At 40.5% G+C, this 21,261-nt stretch overlaps 2 protein-coding genes and 1 non-coding gene across 7 annotated transcripts in view; all 3 read right to left on the bottom strand.

Moving 5' to 3' along the window:
• Positions 1-2,322: 2,322 nt before the first annotated feature.
• LOC124400565 lies at positions 2,323-2,421 on the bottom strand. The gene has a single exon (XR_006928424.1). It is a non-coding gene; the product is annotated as a small nucleolar RNA U13 (small nucleolar RNA).
• A 4,770-nt stretch (positions 2,422-7,191) lies between these two features.
• rnf122 (ring finger protein 122) lies at positions 7,192-18,547 on the bottom strand. 5 transcript variants are annotated; one of them, XM_046871780.1, is made up of 6 exons: positions 17,987-18,533; positions 12,002-12,158; positions 11,527-11,572; positions 10,259-10,300; positions 9,891-9,970; positions 7,192-9,243 (listed from the first exon to the last, which is right to left on the bottom strand). In XM_046871780.1, the coding sequence occupies exons 1-6, from the start codon at positions 18,009-18,011 to the stop codon at positions 9,129-9,131; spliced, it is 465 nt and encodes a 154-aa protein (XP_046727736.1). In that variant the 5' UTR covers positions 18,012-18,533; the 3' UTR covers positions 7,192-9,128. The 5 variants fall into 5 exon arrangements, with proteins under 5 accessions (XP_046727736.1, XP_046727735.1, XP_046727734.1 ...); XM_046871779.1 differs by having other exon boundaries at positions 9,891-9,973; positions 17,987-18,530; XM_046871778.1 differs by lacking the exon at positions 7,192-9,243 and adding an exon at positions 9,250-9,594 and having other exon boundaries at positions 17,987-18,547.
• Positions 18,548-19,917: 1,370 nt separating this feature from the next.
• The window catches only part of LOC124400153 (gamma-glutamyl hydrolase), a 6,316-nt gene continuing 4,972 nt past the window's right edge, over positions 19,918-21,261 (bottom strand). Inside the window, exons 8-9 of the mRNA XM_046871776.1 lie at positions 21,150-21,261; positions 19,918-20,499 (exon numbers count right to left, since the gene is read on the bottom strand). The exon at positions 21,150-21,261 is cut by the window's right edge and continues 26 nt beyond it. Of these exons, the coding sequence (XP_046727732.1) occupies positions 20,384-20,499; positions 21,150-21,261 (228 nt within the window). The 3' untranslated portion in view covers positions 19,918-20,383. The remainder of the gene's footprint in view (positions 20,500-21,149) is intronic.

Below are 21,261 nucleotides of genomic sequence, written 5' to 3'. Positions count from 1 at the left end.
GTTGTGTCAGGAAGGAAATCAAATATGCGGATCACAAATCAGAAATTTATACCGGATCGGTTGAGGCCCGGGTTACCAACGACTGCCACAGGTAATGTAGCCAACAGGGTACCGGTGGAAAGATGGAGCCTGTGGAATAAACACTGACTTTCCATTCACTGATTTCCACACACTTTATGTCGATTGTATTTGTCTGTGGTATTTGTTTGTATTTGGTTTGTATTTGTCTGTGGTATTTGTTTGTATTTGGTTTGTATTTGTTTGTGGTATTTGTTTGGATTTTTCTATGGTGAGGAACACCTGGCCTTCTTTATTCAAATCCCAGCCAGCTGGCACGTTTCCCCCCATATGGCAATAGGAAGGTGATACATTTGCAAACATTTGAAATCCTTGAAAAGTAAACTGTGGGATATTGTTCGGTCAGAGACGGCGCTAGTTAAGGTGGTAAATGACCTGTTATTGGCCTCTGACTAGGGTTTTGTCTCTTTACTTGTTTTGCTCGACCTTAGTGCAGCTTTTGACACCATTGATCACACTATACTGCTTGCTAGACTTGAGAATGTTGTTGGAATAAAGGGAACGGCTCTCTCTTGGCTCAGGTCTTATTTGACTGATCGCCATCAGTTTGTTGATGTAAATGGTGAGTTCTCCACACTCTCTGAGGTAAAGTTTGGTGTTCCTCAAGGATCTGTCTTAGGCCCACTGCTTTTCTCTTTGTATATGCTGCCTCTTGGTGAAATTATAGATAAACATGGTATTCGCTTCCATTGCTATGCTGATGATACACAGTTGTATACTTCAGCAAAGCCAGATAAGAGAGATCAGCTTAACAATGTTGAGAAGTGTGTAAAGGACGTTAGACAGTGGATGCTTGATAACTTTCTTCTGCTCAACGCGGATAAGACGGAAGTACTTTTACTAGGACCACATGCAGCTAGAAGCAAACTTTCTGATTACGTAGCTAGATGCACAGTAATATTAAATTTCATACAACAATAAGGACACTTAATAATCCATATCCCTCTCTTCCTGTCACCCTCTTCTCTCTCTCTCTCTCTCTCTCTCTCAGTCGAGTTAAACTTGCTCCTGAGGCTCCAGTGACCACTGTTCCTGCCCCTCTCCCCTCCCAGATGAGGATGAGGTTCCCTCTTGAGTCTGGTTCCTCTCAAGGTTTCTTCCTTACGCCATCTTGGGGAGTTTTTCCTTGCCACAGTCGCCACCGGCTCACTCATCAGGGACAAACTTACACTTATAAAGAACATATTCACTTTTAATCACCACATTATCTGTGTAAAGCTGCTTTGAGACAATGTTCATTGTTAAAAGCTCAATACAAATAAAAATAAATTGAATTGAATTGAATAGGTTTTGTTTTTTCTTTCTTTTTTTTGTTCTTCATCGTCACGTGTTTGGATATTTCACGAGATACGAAGAGACTTCCAGGGCAACGTACATCATTACGTTCTACGGAGGGTGGAACGGGAAATGAACGTAAGCTGGCTAAAAGACACTGGTGGGAGCACGTGTAATATAATAACATAATAATAATAATAATAATATGTCTATTTTAGATTGCCGAAAGTAGCTACATTTATCTACATTTATCAAATTCTCAAGGTATCACCTGAAATGTTTTTTACAAGACACCTGGCGTGACCTTTCTAACCTTTTTAATGTGCTTTAGACCATCACGTGTCTTGTGCAGAGGAAAAGATGATACATGGTTAATAAACTACTGTGCAGATATGGATATTCAACATCCACTGTTCAGAGGAGACTGCGTGAGTCAGGCATTCGTGGTCAAAATGCAGTAAAGAAATCATAACTTCATAGAGACATGCTTGGACCAGGAAGCCCAAGCAATGGACATTAAATCAGGAGAAAACAGTCCTTTGGTTGGATGAACCCAAATTTGAGATTTTTGGTTCTAACCAGGATTGATCCTGATGATCTGTGTTCCACTGTGAAGCATGAGGGAGGAGGTTCTACGGTGTATGGTGTATGTGGTGGTTCTTTGCTTTGGACACTGTTGGTGATTTAGTCAAAATTGAGGGCAAACTTAACCAACGTGGCTACTAACACACTTTTAGAAGAAGAGTTATGATGTGCTACTTCAGATGACCTTCACAATCACTCTATCTAAATTCAGTTGAGATGGTTTTGGGATGAGATGGGTCTTTCAGATGGTAAGGAGACAATCACGTGGTCTAGACCTATAGAAATTGTGATAATACATAGTTTTACAATCTGCAATTCAACACAATATATAACCAACATAAAATTACCACTAAATGCATTAAAATCTTTATTTACAATAAATAGATTCAGATGGTTTTATGCGCAAGTCGTAACAAGAGAAAGGCTGCGCATTTCACAACAAATGTGAACAAACCAATCATCATTATTCTGAACCAGAAGGATCGACATGGACGAGCGTTCGACTCAATCCAGGTCCCATCCAACAACGTTTCCGATGACGGTAAGTGATAAACTTCCGCTGTTGTTCCGCCCAGTTTGTTTTCTTCATAATAAAAATGCAAATAATGCACCTTTCACACAAACCCTGCAAACGTCCATTAAAGTCCCGGATCCTGAATACACCATATTTATTTTTTATTTTTTTGGAAAAAGTTCATTCGTGAGCGGTGCTTGCTGGGAAATGGAAAGGGTGCGCGCCAATCCAGTTTTGACGGGTTTGTTCCAATCCGACAATTGGGGCGGGATCAACCACCAAAATGCGACAAAGAAACCATGCGAATTGTTATATTTAGAATAAATTTCATATCTAAAAACTAACAGTGAACAAAAACGACAAGAAATACCTATGTTTTTTATACACCGCTTTTATACAACATATGGAATGTGAAACAAAAAGCAATGTACAGTGGAACCTCGGGTTACGAATTTAATTCGTTCCGGTACTTTATTCGTAACCTGAAAAGTTCGTATCCCGATACAAATTTCCCCATAATAATGAACAGAAACTTCGGTAATTCATTCTGGACAACCAAAAATATTACTTAAATAAAAATAAAGCCAATATTCACTAATATTATTTACTTTTAACATGTTATATTAAAATCATACCACATAAAAACATAGAAAAGAGGAAAACATCTTTACCGGGTACTTTCCCTTTGAGAAGACTCGCTGCAGGAGACGACGTCAGAGAAGGGGAGGAGGAGAGTTATTGTTTGAAGGAGAATCTTATTATATTATATTATTTATATATTATTATATATTATATTATAGAATATTAAAGACAGTGTTATTAACACGAACGCTGAAACAATTGTTGCATTAGAGGGAAAATGAGAGCTGTTTCTTTAAGGCTACTATCAGTTGGTATTGAAGTCCAGAGTGAAATTCATTATGGGTATTGTACTGGAAAAGACTGTAACCCTGCTAATCTATCTTCATAAAAACAAGTAAAGTGGTTATGCATCGGCTAATGTTGTCCATCTCATCATTCCACGAGCATCAACTAACGAGTTGTTACGCTGCTGCCGGGAAAAGTTCAAGCGGATAAGTAACACGATGCTCTAGCTAGGGACACAGGACGCTAACTGATGTGACGAGCTGTGTGGATAGAGCAAAAACAACCAACTTGCCTGCGATTTTTGGTGGCGGCGTTCGTATCCCGATATATTGTTCGTAACCAGGGGCAAAAATTTTGATGAACTGCAAATCGTAACCTGAATTATACGTATGCCGGGGCGTTCGTAACCCGAGGTTCCACTGTACTGTATATTTTCTCAAAATGTTGCTTCTTCTTCTTCTTCGTCTTCTTTCGGTTTCTCCCATTAGGGGTCGCCACAGCGGATCATCCGTCTCTATACCCTCCTGTCCTCTACATCTGCCTCTTTCACACCAACTACCTGCATGTCTTCCCTCACCACATCCATGAACCTCCTCCTTGGTCTTCCTCTTTTCCTCCTACCTGGTGGTTCCATCCTCAGCATTCCTCTACCAATATAACTCATGTCCCTCCTCTGCACATGTCCAAAACATCTCAATCTCGCCTCCCTCACCTTGTCTCCAAAACGTCCTACATGGGCTGTCCCTCTAATAAACTAATTTCGAATCCTGTCCATCATCGTCACCCCCAACGAAAACCTCAGCATCTTCAGCTCTGCTACCTCCAGCTCCGCCTCCGGTCTTTTACTCAATGACACTGTCTCTAATCCATACAACATCGCAGGTCTCACCACAGTCCTATAAACTTTCCCTTTCATTCATGCAGATACCCTACTATCACAAATCACTCCTGTCACTCTTCTCCACCCACTCCACCCTGCCTGCACTATTTTCTTCACTTCTCTAACACACTCTTCATTACTTTGCACTGTTGACCCCAGGTACCTGAACTCCTCCACCTTCTCCACCTCTTCTCCCTGTAACCGCACCACTCCACTGCCCTCCCTCTCATTCACACACATGTACTTTGTCTTACTCCTACTGACTTTCATTCCTCTTCTCTCCAGTGTGTACCTCCACCTCTCCAGGCTCTTCTCAACCTGCTCACTACTCTCACCACAAATCACAATATTATCCGCAAACATCATAGTCCAGGGAGACTCCTGTCTGACCTCGTCTGTCAACCTGTCCATCACCACTGCAAACAGGAACGGGCTCAGGGCTGATCCTTGATGCAGTCCAACCTTCACCCTGAACCAGTCTGTCTTTCCTACTGCACACTTCACTGCTGTCACACTGTCCTCATACATGTCCTGCACCACCCTCACATACTTCTCTGAAACACCAGACTTCCTCATACAATACCACAACTCCTCATTTGGCACTCTGTCATACGCCTTCTCTAAATCCACAAATACACAATGCAATTCCTTCTGTCCTTCTCTATACTTCTCCATCAACATTCTCAAAGCAAATAATGCGTCTGTGGTGCTCTTCCTCGGCATGAAACCATACTGTTGCTCACAGATGGTCACCTCTTCTCTCAGCCTGGCTTCCGCTACTCTTTCCCATAACTTCATGGTGTGACTGATCAACTTAATTCCCCTGTAGTTACTGCAGGTCTGATTCTTAAAGATCAGTACCAGCAAACTCCTTCTCCATTCCTCAGGCATCCGCTCACCTTCCAGAATCTTGTTAAACAATCTGGTTAAAAACTTCACTGCCATCTCGCCTAAACATCTCCATGCTTCTACCGGTATGTCATCTGGTCCAACCAACTTTCCACTCTTCATCCTCTTAATCGCTGATCTCACTTCCTCCTTACTAATCCTATCCACATCTTGCTTCACTAACTCCACATCATCCAACCTTCTCTCTCTCTGATTTTCCTCATTCATCAGCTGCTCAAAATACTCCTCCACCTTCTCAACACACTCTCCTCACTAGTCAACACATTTCCATCTCAATCCTTTATTGCTCTAACTTGCAGTACCTTCTCAGCTCGGTCCTTCTGCCTGGCCAATCGCTACAAATCCTTTTCTCCTTCCTTAGTGTCCATCTTCTCCTACAGCTCCTCATATGCCTTTTCCTTGGCTTTCACCACATCCCTCTTTACCTGCTGCCGCATCTCCTTGTACTCCTGCCTACTTTTCTCATCACTCTGTTGATCCCACTTCTGTTTTGCCAACCTCTTTCTCCTTATGCTCTCCTGCACTTCCTCATTCCACCACCACGTTTTTTTGTCTTCCTTTCTATTTCCAGATGTCACACCAAGTACTTTTCTAGCTGCCTCCCTCATCACTCCTGCAGTAGTTTCCCAATCATCCAGCACCTCTTCACCACCACCAAGCCCCTGTCTGACCTCTTCCCTGAACCTCACACTACACTTTTCCTCCTTCAGCTTCCACCATCTTATTCTTCTTTCAGTCCTCACTTTCCTCCTCTTCTTCTTCGCCTCCAAAGCCATCCTACGGACCACCATCCGATGCTGTCTAGCTACACTGTCCCCCGCCAACACCTTACAGTCTCCAATCTCTTTCAGGTTGCATCTCCTGCATAGGACATAGTCCACCTGTGTGCACCTTCCTCCACTCTTATAGGTCACCCTATGATCCTCCTTCTTCTTAAAATAAGTGTTCACCACTGCCATTTCCATCCTTTTAGCAAAATCCACCACCATCTGCCCTTCCACATTCCTCTTCTTAAGGCCATACCTACCCATCACCTCTGTTCCCTTCACCTACATGCCCATTAAAGTCTGCCCCAATCACCAATCGTTCTTTCCTAGGTACACCATCTACCACTTCATCTAATTCACTCCAGAATCTTTCCTTCTCCTCCATCTCACAGTCGACTTGTGGAGCATACTCACTGATGACATTTATCATCATCCCTTCAACTTCCAGCTTCACGATCATCACCCTGTCAGAAACTCTCTTCACATCCACTACACTCTTACTGTACTCTTCCTTCAGAATCACCCCCACGCCATTTCTCTTTCCACCCACACCATGATAGAACAGTTTAAACACCTCCAATGTTCCTGGCCTTACTTCCTTTCCACTTGGTCTCCTGAACACACAACATATCTACCTTTCTCCTCTCCATCATATCAGCTCCCTCTCTCCCTTTACCAGTCATAGTACCAACATTTAAAGTACCAACCCGAACCTCCACTCTCCTACACTTCTCCTTTTCCTGCTGTCTCTGTAGACGTTTTCCTCCTCTCCTTTCCCTCCTTTGGCCAACAGTAGCCCAATTTCCACCGGTACCCTGTCGGCTAACGATACCTGTGGCGGTCGTTGTTAACCCGGGCCTCGACCGATCCGGTATGAAATACTTATTTGTGATCCGCATATTCGATTTGGCACGTTTTACGCTGGATGCCCTTCCTAACGCAACCCTCCCCAATTATCCAGGCTTGGGACCGGCAATAAGAGTGCACTGGCTTGTGCCTCCCTAATGGCTGGGTTTTCTCAAAATGTTGCTAACAACACAAAAAAGGCAGCTAAATAACATTTTAAAATCATGTAATTAGCAATGTCAAATGTATACTTACTTTTATATACACTGCCCCCTACAGGGCACTACAGTATGTGTCATTATTTAAGCAGGAACTTCAAAGTGTTCTTGGTCATGGAAAGAAAATTTTAAATCTTCAAAGAAAAGCAAGAAATGGAAATCTTACACACACACACACACACACACACACACACACACACACACACACACACACACACACACACACAAAGACCCTGTGAACACTGAAACATTGCAGTTCTGATTTATTCTGAACACTGGCATAAAACATAACGTTTCAGCATGAATATTAAACAAAAGTACACAAATCGGAAGTTTATACACAAACATTGTAAACTAGCGTTGGCACTGTGCATATTCAAACAGATCTCACGCAAAATTTAACATCGTTCAGTGCTTAATTCATTCACTTGAACAAAAATCGGGTGATAAACCTCTCAGTTTTTAACAAATACTTTACAAATATTTGACCATACGTCATAAAAATTCACAAAACACAGATTTGGTTTTTGCTACATTCAGAGTGGAAGGAAGGAGCGTCATTCATCTTTATTATATTAGTTAATTATATATGTATTTATTTTGTTTGTTTATTTGTGTTTATTTGTAAAGGACCCATTTGCAATCATCATGTGCAGTTTTTCTGGGAACAAGTTCACAAGTAGTGGTGTAATGCAGCCATCTTGTAATATTTCATATTAAAAATTGTATACATTTTATATGTATATTAATTAATAGTTGTATTGGCAAATGATCTTTCTTCTTTCCACAAACAAGTGCTCAAAATGCAAAAAAACAATAATAAAATTATAGCTTACAAAATGTAAAAATGACTTACTGGAAATGGGTTTCATAATCATGTAGTATTTCTAGATCATTGCGATCTTTTAATGGGAAATACTCAACTGTATTCAAGATCGTTTTACCTGCTAGGTTTGTATTGGCAGTTGCTTAGCGGTTTCATAATAACAACACTATTGTAGCGTAATGAAGCCTTTTCTTTGTAATCTAGCGACATAACTGAGAGAAATGTGAATATTCTTGACAATTTTATCCAATTTCAACTCTCATTTTGACCTTAGATTATCCACAAAATAAGACCTATATGCTAGCTAGCAAGTTTCTGCTCAGGGTCCTATTTCCCAAGTTGGTCAACAACAATATCCAGATTTTAAAAAAAGTCCAGATACACAGATTCAAATATTCAATAAAGACTTGCTGCTGTTTCTGATTCATGGCAGAAATTCAAAGTGGTTTGGTTAGCGGTCAATGCTAAATGTAATCACAGTGTAATTTAAGTCTTCAGAGAATTTTCTTACAAATTTCCCAGCACATCGTGTTTCTGCTATAAATTACTCTGTGCATCATTTCTCAGATGGCAAATGCTCACCGATGTTGTGTTTTGGTATAAATTGTCTTTGTGTTCCATAAAAACATAATACGCGTGGCCATCTTTTCCAAATTGACAAAGCAGGATGCAAACTTTTCCACCTGCAGGATGAATTTCAATCAAAATAAATAATATACACTGTACAAACACACACAATATGCAAAATATGTATATACTGTATAAAGAAAAAAGCCTAACCCTAACCCTAACCCAATTTATGCTCAGTGGCCATATTTCACATATTGTGTATGTAAATTCCCAAAATTGTTTATAACTAATTTGAAACATTTCATCTCTAGAATCTAAAAGAGTTATAAAAAAAAGCTGGTTGGGTTTTTGGAATTAAAGAAGCGGTATGCAGTTTATAGCGCCTTATAGAGGTGAAGCTGTGGCTGGAGTCTAGAAACAATTTTGAACATTACAAAAAAAACATCAGGAATCCGTGCTGGTGTTTCAGAAAGATAGTTTGTGAGAATGTAGCTAGAGTCAGTTAAAAAACACACACACACACACACACACACACACACACACACACACACACACACACACAAACACAGCACTTTGTCTTCGTCTCGATCTCATCACTGGCAGTGTTCAGGTAAGTGGCAGTGTACAGAAACATCTGTGGAATGTGCGTGGATCATCTCAGCTCCTTCTTCTTCAGCCATTTCTGTCAGAACGTCTCCTCTGTTTACTCAGAGTTCCAGTTTGACAGGAGGCCTGCGTCAGCCACAAAAAAGACTGCCATCTATTGGTGAGATTGAAATACATTACTCGTTCTCTAGACCAGCTCGTCCAGCAGAGTGCCGATGCTGTGGTGTTGCTCCGATCCTCCACCCAGGGCCTTGTTACACATGGGGCACACACACCGCACCTCCAGCCACTTCACCACACACCTGCAACAACATGTACATCAGAATTCTGGGCACCTTTAATAAAATGAGCAAAAATGTAATAATAATAATAATAATAATAGAGTTGTATAGCAACATTATTCAAACTCTGTCTCTTTATCCCTTCACGGTTTGTTGAGCCTGTACATAAATATGTACACACACACACACACACACACACACACACATATATATTTATATATATATATATGGGGTGGCTCAATGGTTCTGGGTTACTGATCTGTAGGTCCTGGGTCTAAGTATTGCCAATCTGCCACTCTTGGGACCCTTAACAAAGTCCTTAACCCTCTGTGCTGCAGAAACATGGCTGCCCTGTGCTCGGACCTCAGCTTCCTATGTTGATAGGATATGGAAAAAAAAACATTGATAAATAACTCTGACTTTTTTCCTGTAAGATTTGAAGAGAATCTGGACTAATGACGATGTGGAGAGAGGGATGCTCCTCCCACTGAGAGGATGCCCTTCCCACTCAGACATCACTTATTAGAATATTAGGCCACACCCACTGGTAGTTCTTACATTTGTCTCATCAGTGAAATATTAATTTTTTTCTTAAAAATTCTGTCTGTTTAACGGAACGGAAGTCAGAGAGGCTTTGTAAGGTCGAAAAAGTCGGAAGTCTTGCTCACCTCCTGTGAAAGGCGTGTTGGCACGGCAGGACACCGAGCTCGTCCTTCAGCCTGAAGTCCTCCAGGCACACGGCACACGTCTGCTGTGGAAATCACACGGAAACACACACAGCTTGAGCTTAACAGCCATAAACACACCAACAGGGACACACAGATACGCACATATACAGAGGAGCATGTGTAAAGACAGACATCCAGAGATGTACAAACATCCCGAGACAGGAGGACGTACAGAAATAGATATAGAGAAAAGCAGAAAGGAACAGAAACAAGTGCACACGGAGACATGCAGAGAAATACAAAAAAACAAAAAAAATAAACATGCAAATATGAAAACACAGAGTAATAATACTAGCTGGTGTCTTTACCCCATGAAGATTCAGCTTCTTCATGTCCCCTTTCAAAATAACCTTCAAATGAGAAAAAAATCATGAACTACAATTTGAAGGTCTCCTGATAGTTCTATACCGTTCAATACGCTAAAAATTAGTAACATTATCAGATGATACTTGATAACCCGATGACCGTATTCAAGCTGAATATGGTTAGTGATTTCGCAATTACATCTGTTTCAGTTTTATGAAGCCTTTATTTTCGTAATCCACAAATGAGAAAAATTTTGATATTCCTGACAATTTTATCTCATTACCGCTATTATTTTAGCTTTAGATTATAAATAAAAAAAAAAAAAGACTGCTACAGTCTAGCTAACTGAATCTGCTAGCAAGCCTCGGTCACTAGCTAGTTTAGGCTCGGGGTCTCATTTCCAAATTGCTCAGCAAAATCTTTTGAGTGTCAAAATAGACATTTATTCATTTATTATCATTTATATGTCATGATTTTGAATCCAGATACACAGCAAATCTCTTCGATATCCAAGAATCAATAACATCAATAAACAAGACTGCCTACATACAGGTGCAATTAAAAAGTTTTGAGTCTAGTTTTGTAGCACGCCAACAGATGGCAGCACAACGCTGCATGCACAGTCACAGGAAGCACCGACCTTCATAAAGCCAGTGTTTCAAAAGACGTTGTCCTGTGTACATCGTGAGATGTGCAAAGACGCTATTTGGACCACGTTTTCTGTGGCGAGCGAAACGAGTTTCTTTTTGGAAACAACACGATCTTACTTCCGTACCCACACTACTCTCTATATTTGACTCTCGAAGGTCCAGAGATCCAGCGCGAATCGCTCCGAAAAGAAGACTTCCAGGACACATCCCAGAAGTAGTTTCTTGTAAACAGAGCTCGTCTCGAAACTTTTTGATACCGAATCGTATTTTAGGCAAATGAATCATTTAAAATGAAATAGAAATGCGGCTTTTACGATTTCAAAACTTTGTTACATGAATATTAAATAAGATGACAGGATATTTTTTTCTTTAGATGATTTTCTCTGGAATATTATCTGGGCTAGGTTCCACCCATCATCCAGGTTTCCCCTGTGTGGTGATGCATCATTGGCTAGTGTTGCTGTGATTGATGGCTGAAAGGGGATTTCGCCCATCCCAGCCGGAAAACTCCACCAACTTGACCCTCCCAGCAATTTCCCCCAAAAAAATGATGAGATGTGGAAAGCAACGATCAGTGTGTTTTAGATTCATACAACCACAATCATTGGCTGCTGTCTTACCTCTTTATATCCAAATCTCTCGCTTTGTGCCTGTTGCCTCAGCTTACTAATAAAGACAAAAAAAACGAAAAAAACAAACAAAACAAGAACAATAAGAAAGGCGTTAATGTATAATATGTAAAGATGTTAATGTGTTGTGCGTCCAGCTTATTTTTCTGCGAAACAACAAACCGAAATCCAAAGAAAAGAAATGCTGAGAGCACTGCATTGTGATGTTATATAATGCACACGTGTGTGTTTGGTCCTTGTAAATAATAGCAGATTAAAATAGCATCACATCTGCCCCAGCTGAGATGGAAATGACCTACCGCCTTGTGACATGACTGTGGCAACTTCCTGTCCCCTACCGCCCCACTTCCTGTCAGCTTTCACATCATTGTCTTCTCAGCTCAGAATTTCAAAATGCGTCTGCGTGCATGTGTGTGTGTGTGTGTGTGTGTGTGTGTGTGTGTGTGTGTGTGTGCGTGTACTTTACCTTATAAAGTAGCAGCAGAATATGAGGCTGAGCACAAAGACAAAGATGCCTGTCCCGAAGATCACCATGTAGATGTTGAGCGGCAGGTCCTGAAACGTCACGGGTGGCATCGTGCACGACTTATTGGCGAAGATCACCCCCAAACTGCAGAAGCACCCTACACAGGGAATAAGAACGGTTTAGATCAATCCCAAATCCCTGAAGCGAATTCCTACACAGCGAGTAGGAAAATCTCGAATCAGATCCAGAAGCATCCTGTATAAAAAACAGGAAAGGTTTGGATCAATCCTAATTTGTAGAAATACCTACAGCAGGAGTAAGAATGTTTTTAATCGGTAACAAACTACACCCTGAATATGGTAGAGAAGATATGGATCAATCACAAACCACTAAACGCACCCATGACAAGGGAGAATAAACATTTTCAAGGTCAATCACAAACTGCAAATGCAGTCCCAACCTTCAGAAGTACCCAGACAGGGAATATCAAAGATTTGGATCAATCCCAACCTTCAGAAGTATCATAGACAGAGAATATGTAAGATTTTGATTTGGTCCCAACCTTTAGAAGTATCATAGACAGGGAAAGATTAAAATTAGTCCCAATCTGCAGAAGCACCCTAGACAGGAGATAGGGAAGCTATGGATCAATCTTAAACTGCACTCTAGAAGAGAGTAGGTACAGTAGGGTTGAGGTCAATGGCACACTGCAAATGTCGCTTTGACAAGGAATAGAGATGATTTTGATCAATCTCAACCTGCAGAAGCAAGGTAGACAGGGAATATAAAAAATTTGGGTCCGTCCCTACCTTCAAAACGCCCCTAGACAGTCAATAAGAAAGATTTTAAATCAGTCCCAACTTTCAGAAGTATCTTAAATAGGAAATATTAAAGAGAACTAACACTGGAGACTCCTTCTGCAACTGAAATTAAAAAATAATTCATCATATCTGTTTTTGTGACACACAGAATCTCTGATATTAAAGTTCACAGCAGCCTTCTGGAAAACATTGATTTTCCACAGATGCCGATACTGGGATGAACAACGAGGCTGCAGTTGTGTGAGAGTAATGTAAGTTTTTACAAGCCTGGGTCCAGGATTCAGAAAAGCATCATAAAATGTAGATTTATTTCACCGGGAAGAAAATCAAGAGAGAGAGAGAGAGAGAGAGAAAAAGAGAAAGAGAGAGTGAGAGCTTTATGAGATGCTCACTTTTCCAGCTGACTATTCGACCCTGACCTCAATGATGCAATGATTTTAGGAAACTCCGCCCTTATCTCTTAAAAATCAATAATATGTCCTGCTATTTATTTATTTTTGGTCTCAAAAGAACAGTGATTTGAAACTAGTGCTAAATGACGGGAAATTGCAACACTGACGTCTCTGGAGTGGATGCTGTGTACGACCAGCAGACCAGACTTCCTTCTCAGGGCTCGTGTTGTGTAAGAACAACACAAAAAAAACAACCTTTCAATTTTATCCTGCAGCTCTGATGCTGGCGAGAAAAGGCGCAAACCCTCCCACACACAAATCACAAACACACACACACACGCAGGGTGCGAATACACAATAAAATCTTATACAAGGCAGGAATTTGTCCTAACCCTGTCCCTGGGAGTTCATGGACAAAGAGGGGAAAAGTCTGTCTACAATTTAAAACACAACTTTTCCAATTTTCCTTAAGATTTTGTCAGGACTTTTTGCTTTATAATAACATTATAATAACTTTATAATAACATTACAACACTAAACAACCAAGAAAACAAAATCATGATCCATCATTAACAAAATTTAAAAGTAACTAAATTAGACACAGAACCAGATGAAGTACACAAACCATAAACCTGAGTTAAAGTAGATTCACTCAGTAAAATGTGACTCCAGTTAAAGTGTCCTTTTAAACTTTAACTTGAGTAAAAGTACAAAAGTTTTTGCTTGCAAATGTACTTAAGTATCCAAAGTAGTGATTTATTATAACTATAATGTTCCTGTTATCATTTTTATCACAAGACTCTTCACTTAATCACCTCAGTTTATGTGTAAAGACTCGAATGTGACTCTCAGAACACTGATCTATTAATAGAATGATATTAATGACTCAAACACTGATTGATTTCAATTATAATGATCATGAACCCAAAAACGTTTCAACTACTTAAAAAAAAATGTGTAAATGAGGTCATGTGTGTTGTGGCGAGTTCAAGTCTGGAGTTTCTTCATCATGTATTCCTCTCTAAATGTTCTGCTTGATGTTGAACTGATGCTGAACTGTATGTTGGTGATCAGTAGATTCACCAAGCGCCGATCAGAACACGTGTAAAACAGAGCGTGCGCTCGATCCTGATTGGTGACTCGCTGCGTGTTTCAGCAGTTACGCTTTTATCCTCATAAATAAAAAGAAACGACTGATTTCACTAAATGTAGTAAAAAGCACGAAATTAGATTTTGAAATGTAGAAGTTACATTAAAAGTCACTTTTTCACTTCAGTAAAGTACAGACACGTGACAAAGCGACTGAATTACAGTAACGAAATACATTTACTTCCAGTCTGCAATTGATCTGTGGTCATTTTCTGCTTGTTGTCCCAACATAAACATCACCATCACACCCAACTTTTCAAACATATGTGTGTCTTCCCCAAACTGTTACTACAAAGCTGAAGGTTCACAATTGAATAGCATCACAATGTCCCTGTGCGCAAAGCCGATGTTTCAAATACAAGTGCCGATCTTATGCTCAGGTGTCCACAACCATGTGTCCTCATAATGTATATCATTAGAAAAGTGTTTTGTAGAACACAGAAAGTGTTTTACAAAACACACAATCCCCAGGTAAGACAATACAAACCTTTTACTTTGAAGAAACCATTTTTATCCACATCGCCCTCATCCACTCGGGTCTGATGAAGTGCTCCAGCTCTGAGGAAACTCAATAAACAGCCATTTTCCCCCCTTTTATTTCTGTTGCTTCTTATTTGGCTGCACACTCTCATGTAGCACTTGAATGTCTCACATCCTCAAAATCAAATCTACAATCGATTCGCTGTTATTGTCGTTTTTTTCCACAGAGCGAGCGTTTTTGAGTTCTTCACGCTCTTCATTTAAATATCAGGGAGATCGACGAGAGATCGGATTCAAAAGTCGATTCAGGAATCACTGAAGTTTTTTCTTTTTTTGTTCTAAACACCGAACAGTCAAACAGCTCAGGAAGCAAAGTCTTCAGTACCAAGTCTGTTCATTTATTTGATCCAATATTTAGAAACCAATCTGTTCAGTTCAAGGTCATCTTCTTTCGTCTTCTCCCATTAGGGGGCGCCACAGCAGATTATCTGTCTCCACACCTCTGTCTCATGTCCTCTACATCTGCCTCTTCCATACCAACTAACTGCATGTCTTCCCTCACCACATTCATAAACCTCCTCCTTGGTCTTCCTCTTTTCCTCCTTCCTGGTGTCTCCATCCTCAACGTTCTCCTACCAATATACCCCATGTCCCTCCTCTGCACATGTCCAAACCATTCAAGTTCAAGTTCATGTTAATGATAAATCCTGTTGGTTAGTTGGTGCATGTATATTTAGGGGACGTGGTAGCTCAGTGGTTAAGGCGTTAAGTCATTGGTCAGGAGTTCAAACCCAGGTATCACCAAGCAGCCACCCTTGGGGCATCACTGTCCCACTGCCACCCACTGCCACCCTCATTTAAATTATTCACTAGCTTTAATAATGAAGTTTAATATACAGAAAATGTTTATACACTTGAATTTTGCCAATTTTGCAATAATTTGTATGGTTTTTGGAGTGGAACATTATGGTGGAAGGGTGAAGTCATTGGGGGTGAAAATCTCACCTAGAGTGCCAAAATGGCTTGGGGCCCTTGAGCAAGGCCCTTAACCCTCTGTGCTGAAAAGGGCGCTGTATCACGGCTGACCCTGTGCTCTGACCCCAGCTTTCTAACATCACTAGGAAATGCGAAGAAAAAATTGTCACTGTGCTGTAAAAAGTACATGTGACAAGTATAAAGCACCTTTACACATAAAAGTTGGAATCCCAGAAGGCAATGCAGTTATACTATAGCTGATTTATGAGAACCAGGGTTTGAGAAGCGTGTACAGATAAAGTGGTGAGAGAGCTAAACAGGGAAAAGGTCTAAAACGCCTCCGAATTGATCTTTTGACATAGAGGGTTGGGGTTGTCAAACAACAACATGTTGAGGAAAGCAATACATACACTTCCTTTTTTCATACTGTAATTATCTCCGTCAGGGAGTTTGAACGTGACGACTGGCGACTGCTGTGCTGCTCCTCTCGGGTTGTCAACGTCCTTGTTGTGCTCGCCTGCTGACCTATATCACCAAGGGCACCGACATGTTGCCAAGACAACGCAAAAGAACAAAAAAGTCTCTTTTCCAAGAACCGTTTTCACAACTGAGCGTGGCGACGGCGTTCCCCAATTCCAGAGGAAATCTGGTGCGCAAATTAGATCCAGTACACTATAACTGCTTCCTGACGTTCTCGACTCGACCCTAGCACAGATCTGAGGTATGAAATAAAACCAGGCTCTGTGCTTCCAAAAGCATGCAGGAGAAAACACAAAGCAAGTCTGTTCCTTATTTTTAGTCAAATCCGTTACGGAAAGTGCTGTTCTGTGGTTGTTCAGACGTCACATTGGAGCCGTTCGGAAAATACCAACATATTTCGACCTAATGAGCCACTGGGTTACTATGGTATTTTTAGAAACCAGGGTGTTCTGAAAAAGGTTTTGGGAGAGAAAAACTTTGATCTTAAAAAAAAGGGATGAAATATACAGCGTATTAAATATAAAAGTGCAATTGTGTAGACTCTGGAATTTCTCACTGATATAAACATTTTGAGAAAATGTGATATATTACGGAGAAGACTTGTGATTATCACCAATAACGTCAGAAAACGTCCATATTTTTTACAAAGTAATTATTTCGTAATTGTATTATTGTGTAGGTGCCCCAAGTTCCCCAAAACAACTCAAGCTCTGGACTCCACCAGTCCTCTGAAGGTGTGCTGTGGTTTCCAGCAACAAGATATCAGCAGCAGATCCTTAAATCTGTAAGATGAAGCCTCCATAGATCGGACCTATGTGCCCAGAACGTCCTACAGATGCTTGATAGCATCAGGATTTGGAAAAAAGACTGTGTCAACACCTTGCGCTCATGTTCCTCAAACTGCTCCTGAAGAGTGGATGTGCAGGTGGCATTATCCTGCTGGACGAGGACGCTACCATTAGTGTTGTATTCAAGAGGTGTAACTTGGTCTAGTAACTTTTCATCCCAGAACATCACACCAACTTGACTTCATCCCATTATGCATCCTGGTGCCAGCTCTTCCCCAGGTAAGCCACACCCACGCACCCAGCCGCCCACCTGATATTAAATAAAGCATGATTCTTCAGACCAGGCCATCTTCTTACTGTCTGCTTGATGTATAATTTATCCCACCCACTGACAGGTGTATGTAGAGCACCACAAGTGCAAGCTGTTAGTATAGAAACAATAATGTTTCAGAACGAGCACATAAATATAAACCTTCTGGGTGCCAAATGAAATTTTTGGAGAATCCTGGAGACATTTATTTTGTATTCAAAGATGCCAAATCAGGGTTCTGGAAATCTTAACCTGGACATCAGACATCAGGTATAAGCAGATCTTTACATGGGAAAGAAATTGAGGGATCCCTATCTGGCATGCCTACATTAAATGGATCAGGATCAGGCTTGTTGTTTGAGGCGGGGTTGATGAGCACCACTGCACAAACATCTGTTTCGATCAGACTCCATGAGCTTGTCAATCATCCTTACGCATCATATTGTTTTTTTGTGTAAAGCAGAGAAATGCATCAAAATGGAACAGACAGACAGACAGACAGACAGACAGACAGACAGACAGACAGACAGACAGACAGATAGATAGATAGATAGAACAGGAAAGACAGATGAGTGCTGCTTAGATCTTACCGTTACACCACTGGAATGGTTGCATCAGTTGATCTCTGCCACAACAGCTCAGTGTTTATATTGTTTCCACAGCGCTACTTCGCCTTCTATTCTCTCTCTCCACCAATCTATCCAGATGTATCCAGATGTCCATCGTATCCATGCTCGTTTTTCCTTTCAAACACAAGAAGTCCAAGCAGTTGTGTTTCAGCTTGAAGTTTGCTCGCGCAGCATCCGCACCAAAATCACGATTAATGAATAAAAAAATGAAGAACACACAAAGGCATATCAGATCACATCAGATCACATCAGATCACACCAGATCCCACACGCCTGATTTGAATTTTGTCCTGATTTTAATTTCCTTTTTTTTTTTATTACTATTATTATTTTTTTTTTTTTATCTCCGCCGCTCAGCGTTTGATCTCCAAGAAAGAGGGAGGGGGGAAAAGCACGCGATCAAAACACGCTGGCATCCGCGCGACCAGCAGACGATCAACGCGGAAAGTGTGTCACAAACAACGCGCATGCGCGAACGAGGAACCCTTCCAGTTTGGGGGTGTCTTGTAGTCTTGTCACGCTTCTAAAAATCCCACAATGCACCGCAATTATGGAGCAAGTATGGAGTTCATAAACAATAATATATATAAAAAAACAACAACTCAAAGTCAAGTAGGATTTTATTGTCATTTTAACCAGATACAACCCTTATCCAGAGAGTAACTTACCTTCTTCTCATTCATACTCCTGAGCTGTTATGGGGTTAAGGGTTTATTTAAGGGCCCAGGAGTGGCAGGTTGGTGTGACTGGGATTTGAACTCATGACCTTCAGATCTAAAGTACAATCCCTTAACCACTAAGATACCACCTCCACTGTATACCATATACCCTTAAAACCATATTTTGGGTTCTTTGACCCATTAAAAACATTTATTTATTCAAAGTTGTTTTTGTAGGTGAAGGAGCAGATCTGGAGGGATCATCGAGTGTTTGGTGAACCGGGATATTTGGATGCTGTCTTCCCCACAATCAGGATTGTGAGAACAACAAATGATGGAAGTATATTGAATGGACATTCGGTGCCATTTCAGGAGCCGCTGACTATCTCTGGCTCGGGATAAATTGTATTTTCAATATCACTGAAGAGTGAAGAGTGTGTAAAGGTGTGTGAGGACAACCACAATGCTGTTGGCTTTGCAGATCCCGAGTGTTGTGTAGAAGTTTATAATAGAGACAATAGAGACCCTGATGACCACCTCAGACATCCTTACTATCCCCTGTAGGGTTTTGCAAACCAAGACAGCTGGTCAGTGCAGTGATGCAGCTGGTCAGTGCAGTGATGCAGTTGGTCAGTGCAGTGGTGCAGCTGGTCAGTGCAGTGATGCAGCTGGTCAGTGCAGTGATGCAGCTGGTCAGTGCAGTGATGCAGCTGGTCAGTGCAGTGAAAAAAACCCAACTGAATCCACTTTATTGTCATTCAGTGGCAGCTTGGTGGTACTGGAGTTTGAACTCATGACCTTTCAATCCAAAGTCCAATGCGTCAATCACTGAGCTACCACCTTCCTCCTTCAATCCTCTCGCAAAATATTTCCCCTCTTGCCCTTGATCACTGGGTGGGCGGTTGGGGGCAAAACATTTTACAATCTGTTTAACCGAATGAAATGACCAGTATGGTGCACGTGTAGGTGATTAAATGCAAACCTGAATGCTGTATAGAAAGTACATTTGGCAATACACACATTTCTTTATTTTTATAAACTTACGTATAAAAAATAAGATCATTTATATCTTTACATACAGGTTTGAGGATGTAATGTAAAGCATTATATAAAGCATACTATATTTTGGATAACATTTCTTTTTAAAATAACAATTGATTTCATTCAGGTATAACACAAACATTTTGTACAGCATATTCAAACTCATGAAATCCAATCACAATCACAAAATGCTCTTTTTCAGTGTTGTTTATTTTTTTTTGTAGTAAAATCCATTAGATAAATCTATCAGTTAAATCCATTTTTTAAAGTTTGTTATGGCGACATTACTGTTTCGCTAGAATTCTGTCAAATCTTTACATCAAACGTTATATTTGTTATGTCTCATAGAAGTCCTGTATGTTCATTAGCTCCTAGGAAAAGTGTGTTACAAGCTAAATGCTGCCCCCCTCTGGCAGAGCAGGTAATGTGACGCTGTTTTATCAATAAAAAAAACACTCAAGAGTAGGAACGTGTCATGGATACGGTACATACTGTACATGTCGTGTACATACTGTAAAGTGCATTCAGTTTGTATGTGAGTTGTCTTCATGTAAAATCTTAACAATGTTCTTTTTTTTTAAATACAATATCACAGAAGTGTAAAGCATTTTTAATGAATTCGATAAACCCGTATAAAAAACAGTACTGAGTTTTTCATTTAGAAAAAGTAGACTTGCTCATAACCACTAACGTTTGCTGTATAAACTGGATTATAGTTGTATATGAGCGCTCGACTCTCCTCCTGCTGACTGAAGTGGTGAGAGCTTCTCCTTCCTGCAGAGAGACAAAGATGGACAAAGATAGATAGTCTGAGGTTATTTATACAGTATATTAAACTAATACCCACAACCAGAATGACTTAATAGGCAGACATAAAGTAATTAGACAGACAGACAGACAGACAGACAGACAGACAGACAGACGAGCAGATAGACAAGGAGACAGAGGGAGAGACAGGCAGATAGACCTCTAGCCGGAAGGCATACAGACAGATAGATAGAGAGACAGTCACCATGCATGCAGGCAGGCACACAGATAGACAAACCGACAAAGAGACAGACAGATAGAAAAACAGACAGAATGACAGACAAAGAGACCGACAGACAGACAGACAGACAGACAGACAGACAGACAGACAGATAGATAGATAGATAGATAGATAGATAGATAGATAGATAGATAGATAGATAGATAGATAGATAGACATGCAGACACACATATACAAACAGATAGAGAGACGGAATAAAAAAAGGACAGAGAGACAAAGAGGCAGACAGACAGACAGAGAGGCAGGCAGACAGACAGACAGATAGATAGATAGACAGATAGATAGATAGATAGATAGATAGATAGATAGATAGATAGATAGATAGATAGATAGATAGATAGATAGATAGATAGATAGATAGATAGATAGATAATACCTTCATTCACAAAAAACTCTGCCAGTAATGAGGACAGCCGGACGGCATTTTTGGAATGAGGAAAACTATACTGAGGACTCCACTGAAAACGATTTACTTCTGGATGCCACTG

Source organism: Silurus meridionalis, chromosome 17 (genome assembly GCF_014805685.1).
Source record: "Silurus meridionalis isolate SWU-2019-XX chromosome 17, ASM1480568v1, whole genome shotgun sequence".
Lineage (NCBI taxonomy): Eukaryota > Metazoa > Chordata > Actinopteri > Siluriformes > Siluridae > Silurus > Silurus meridionalis.
This window is presented reverse-complemented; position numbering and strand designations above follow the sequence as displayed.

Bases quoted from the DNA above. Each gene is read 5' to 3' on its own strand.
- rnf122 (XM_046871777.1), bottom strand. From the start codon at position 18,011: ATGCAACCATTCCAGTGGTGTAACG. The intron at 12,159-17,986 runs GTAAGATCTAAG...TTCCCTGTGTAG, and splicing joins ACCATTCCAGTGGTGTAACG to GGTGCTTCTGCAGTTTGGGG. The intron at 9,595-9,890 runs GTGAGCAAGACT...CTATCAACATAG, and splicing joins CAACACGCCTTTCACAGGAG to GAAGCTGAGGTCCGAGCACA.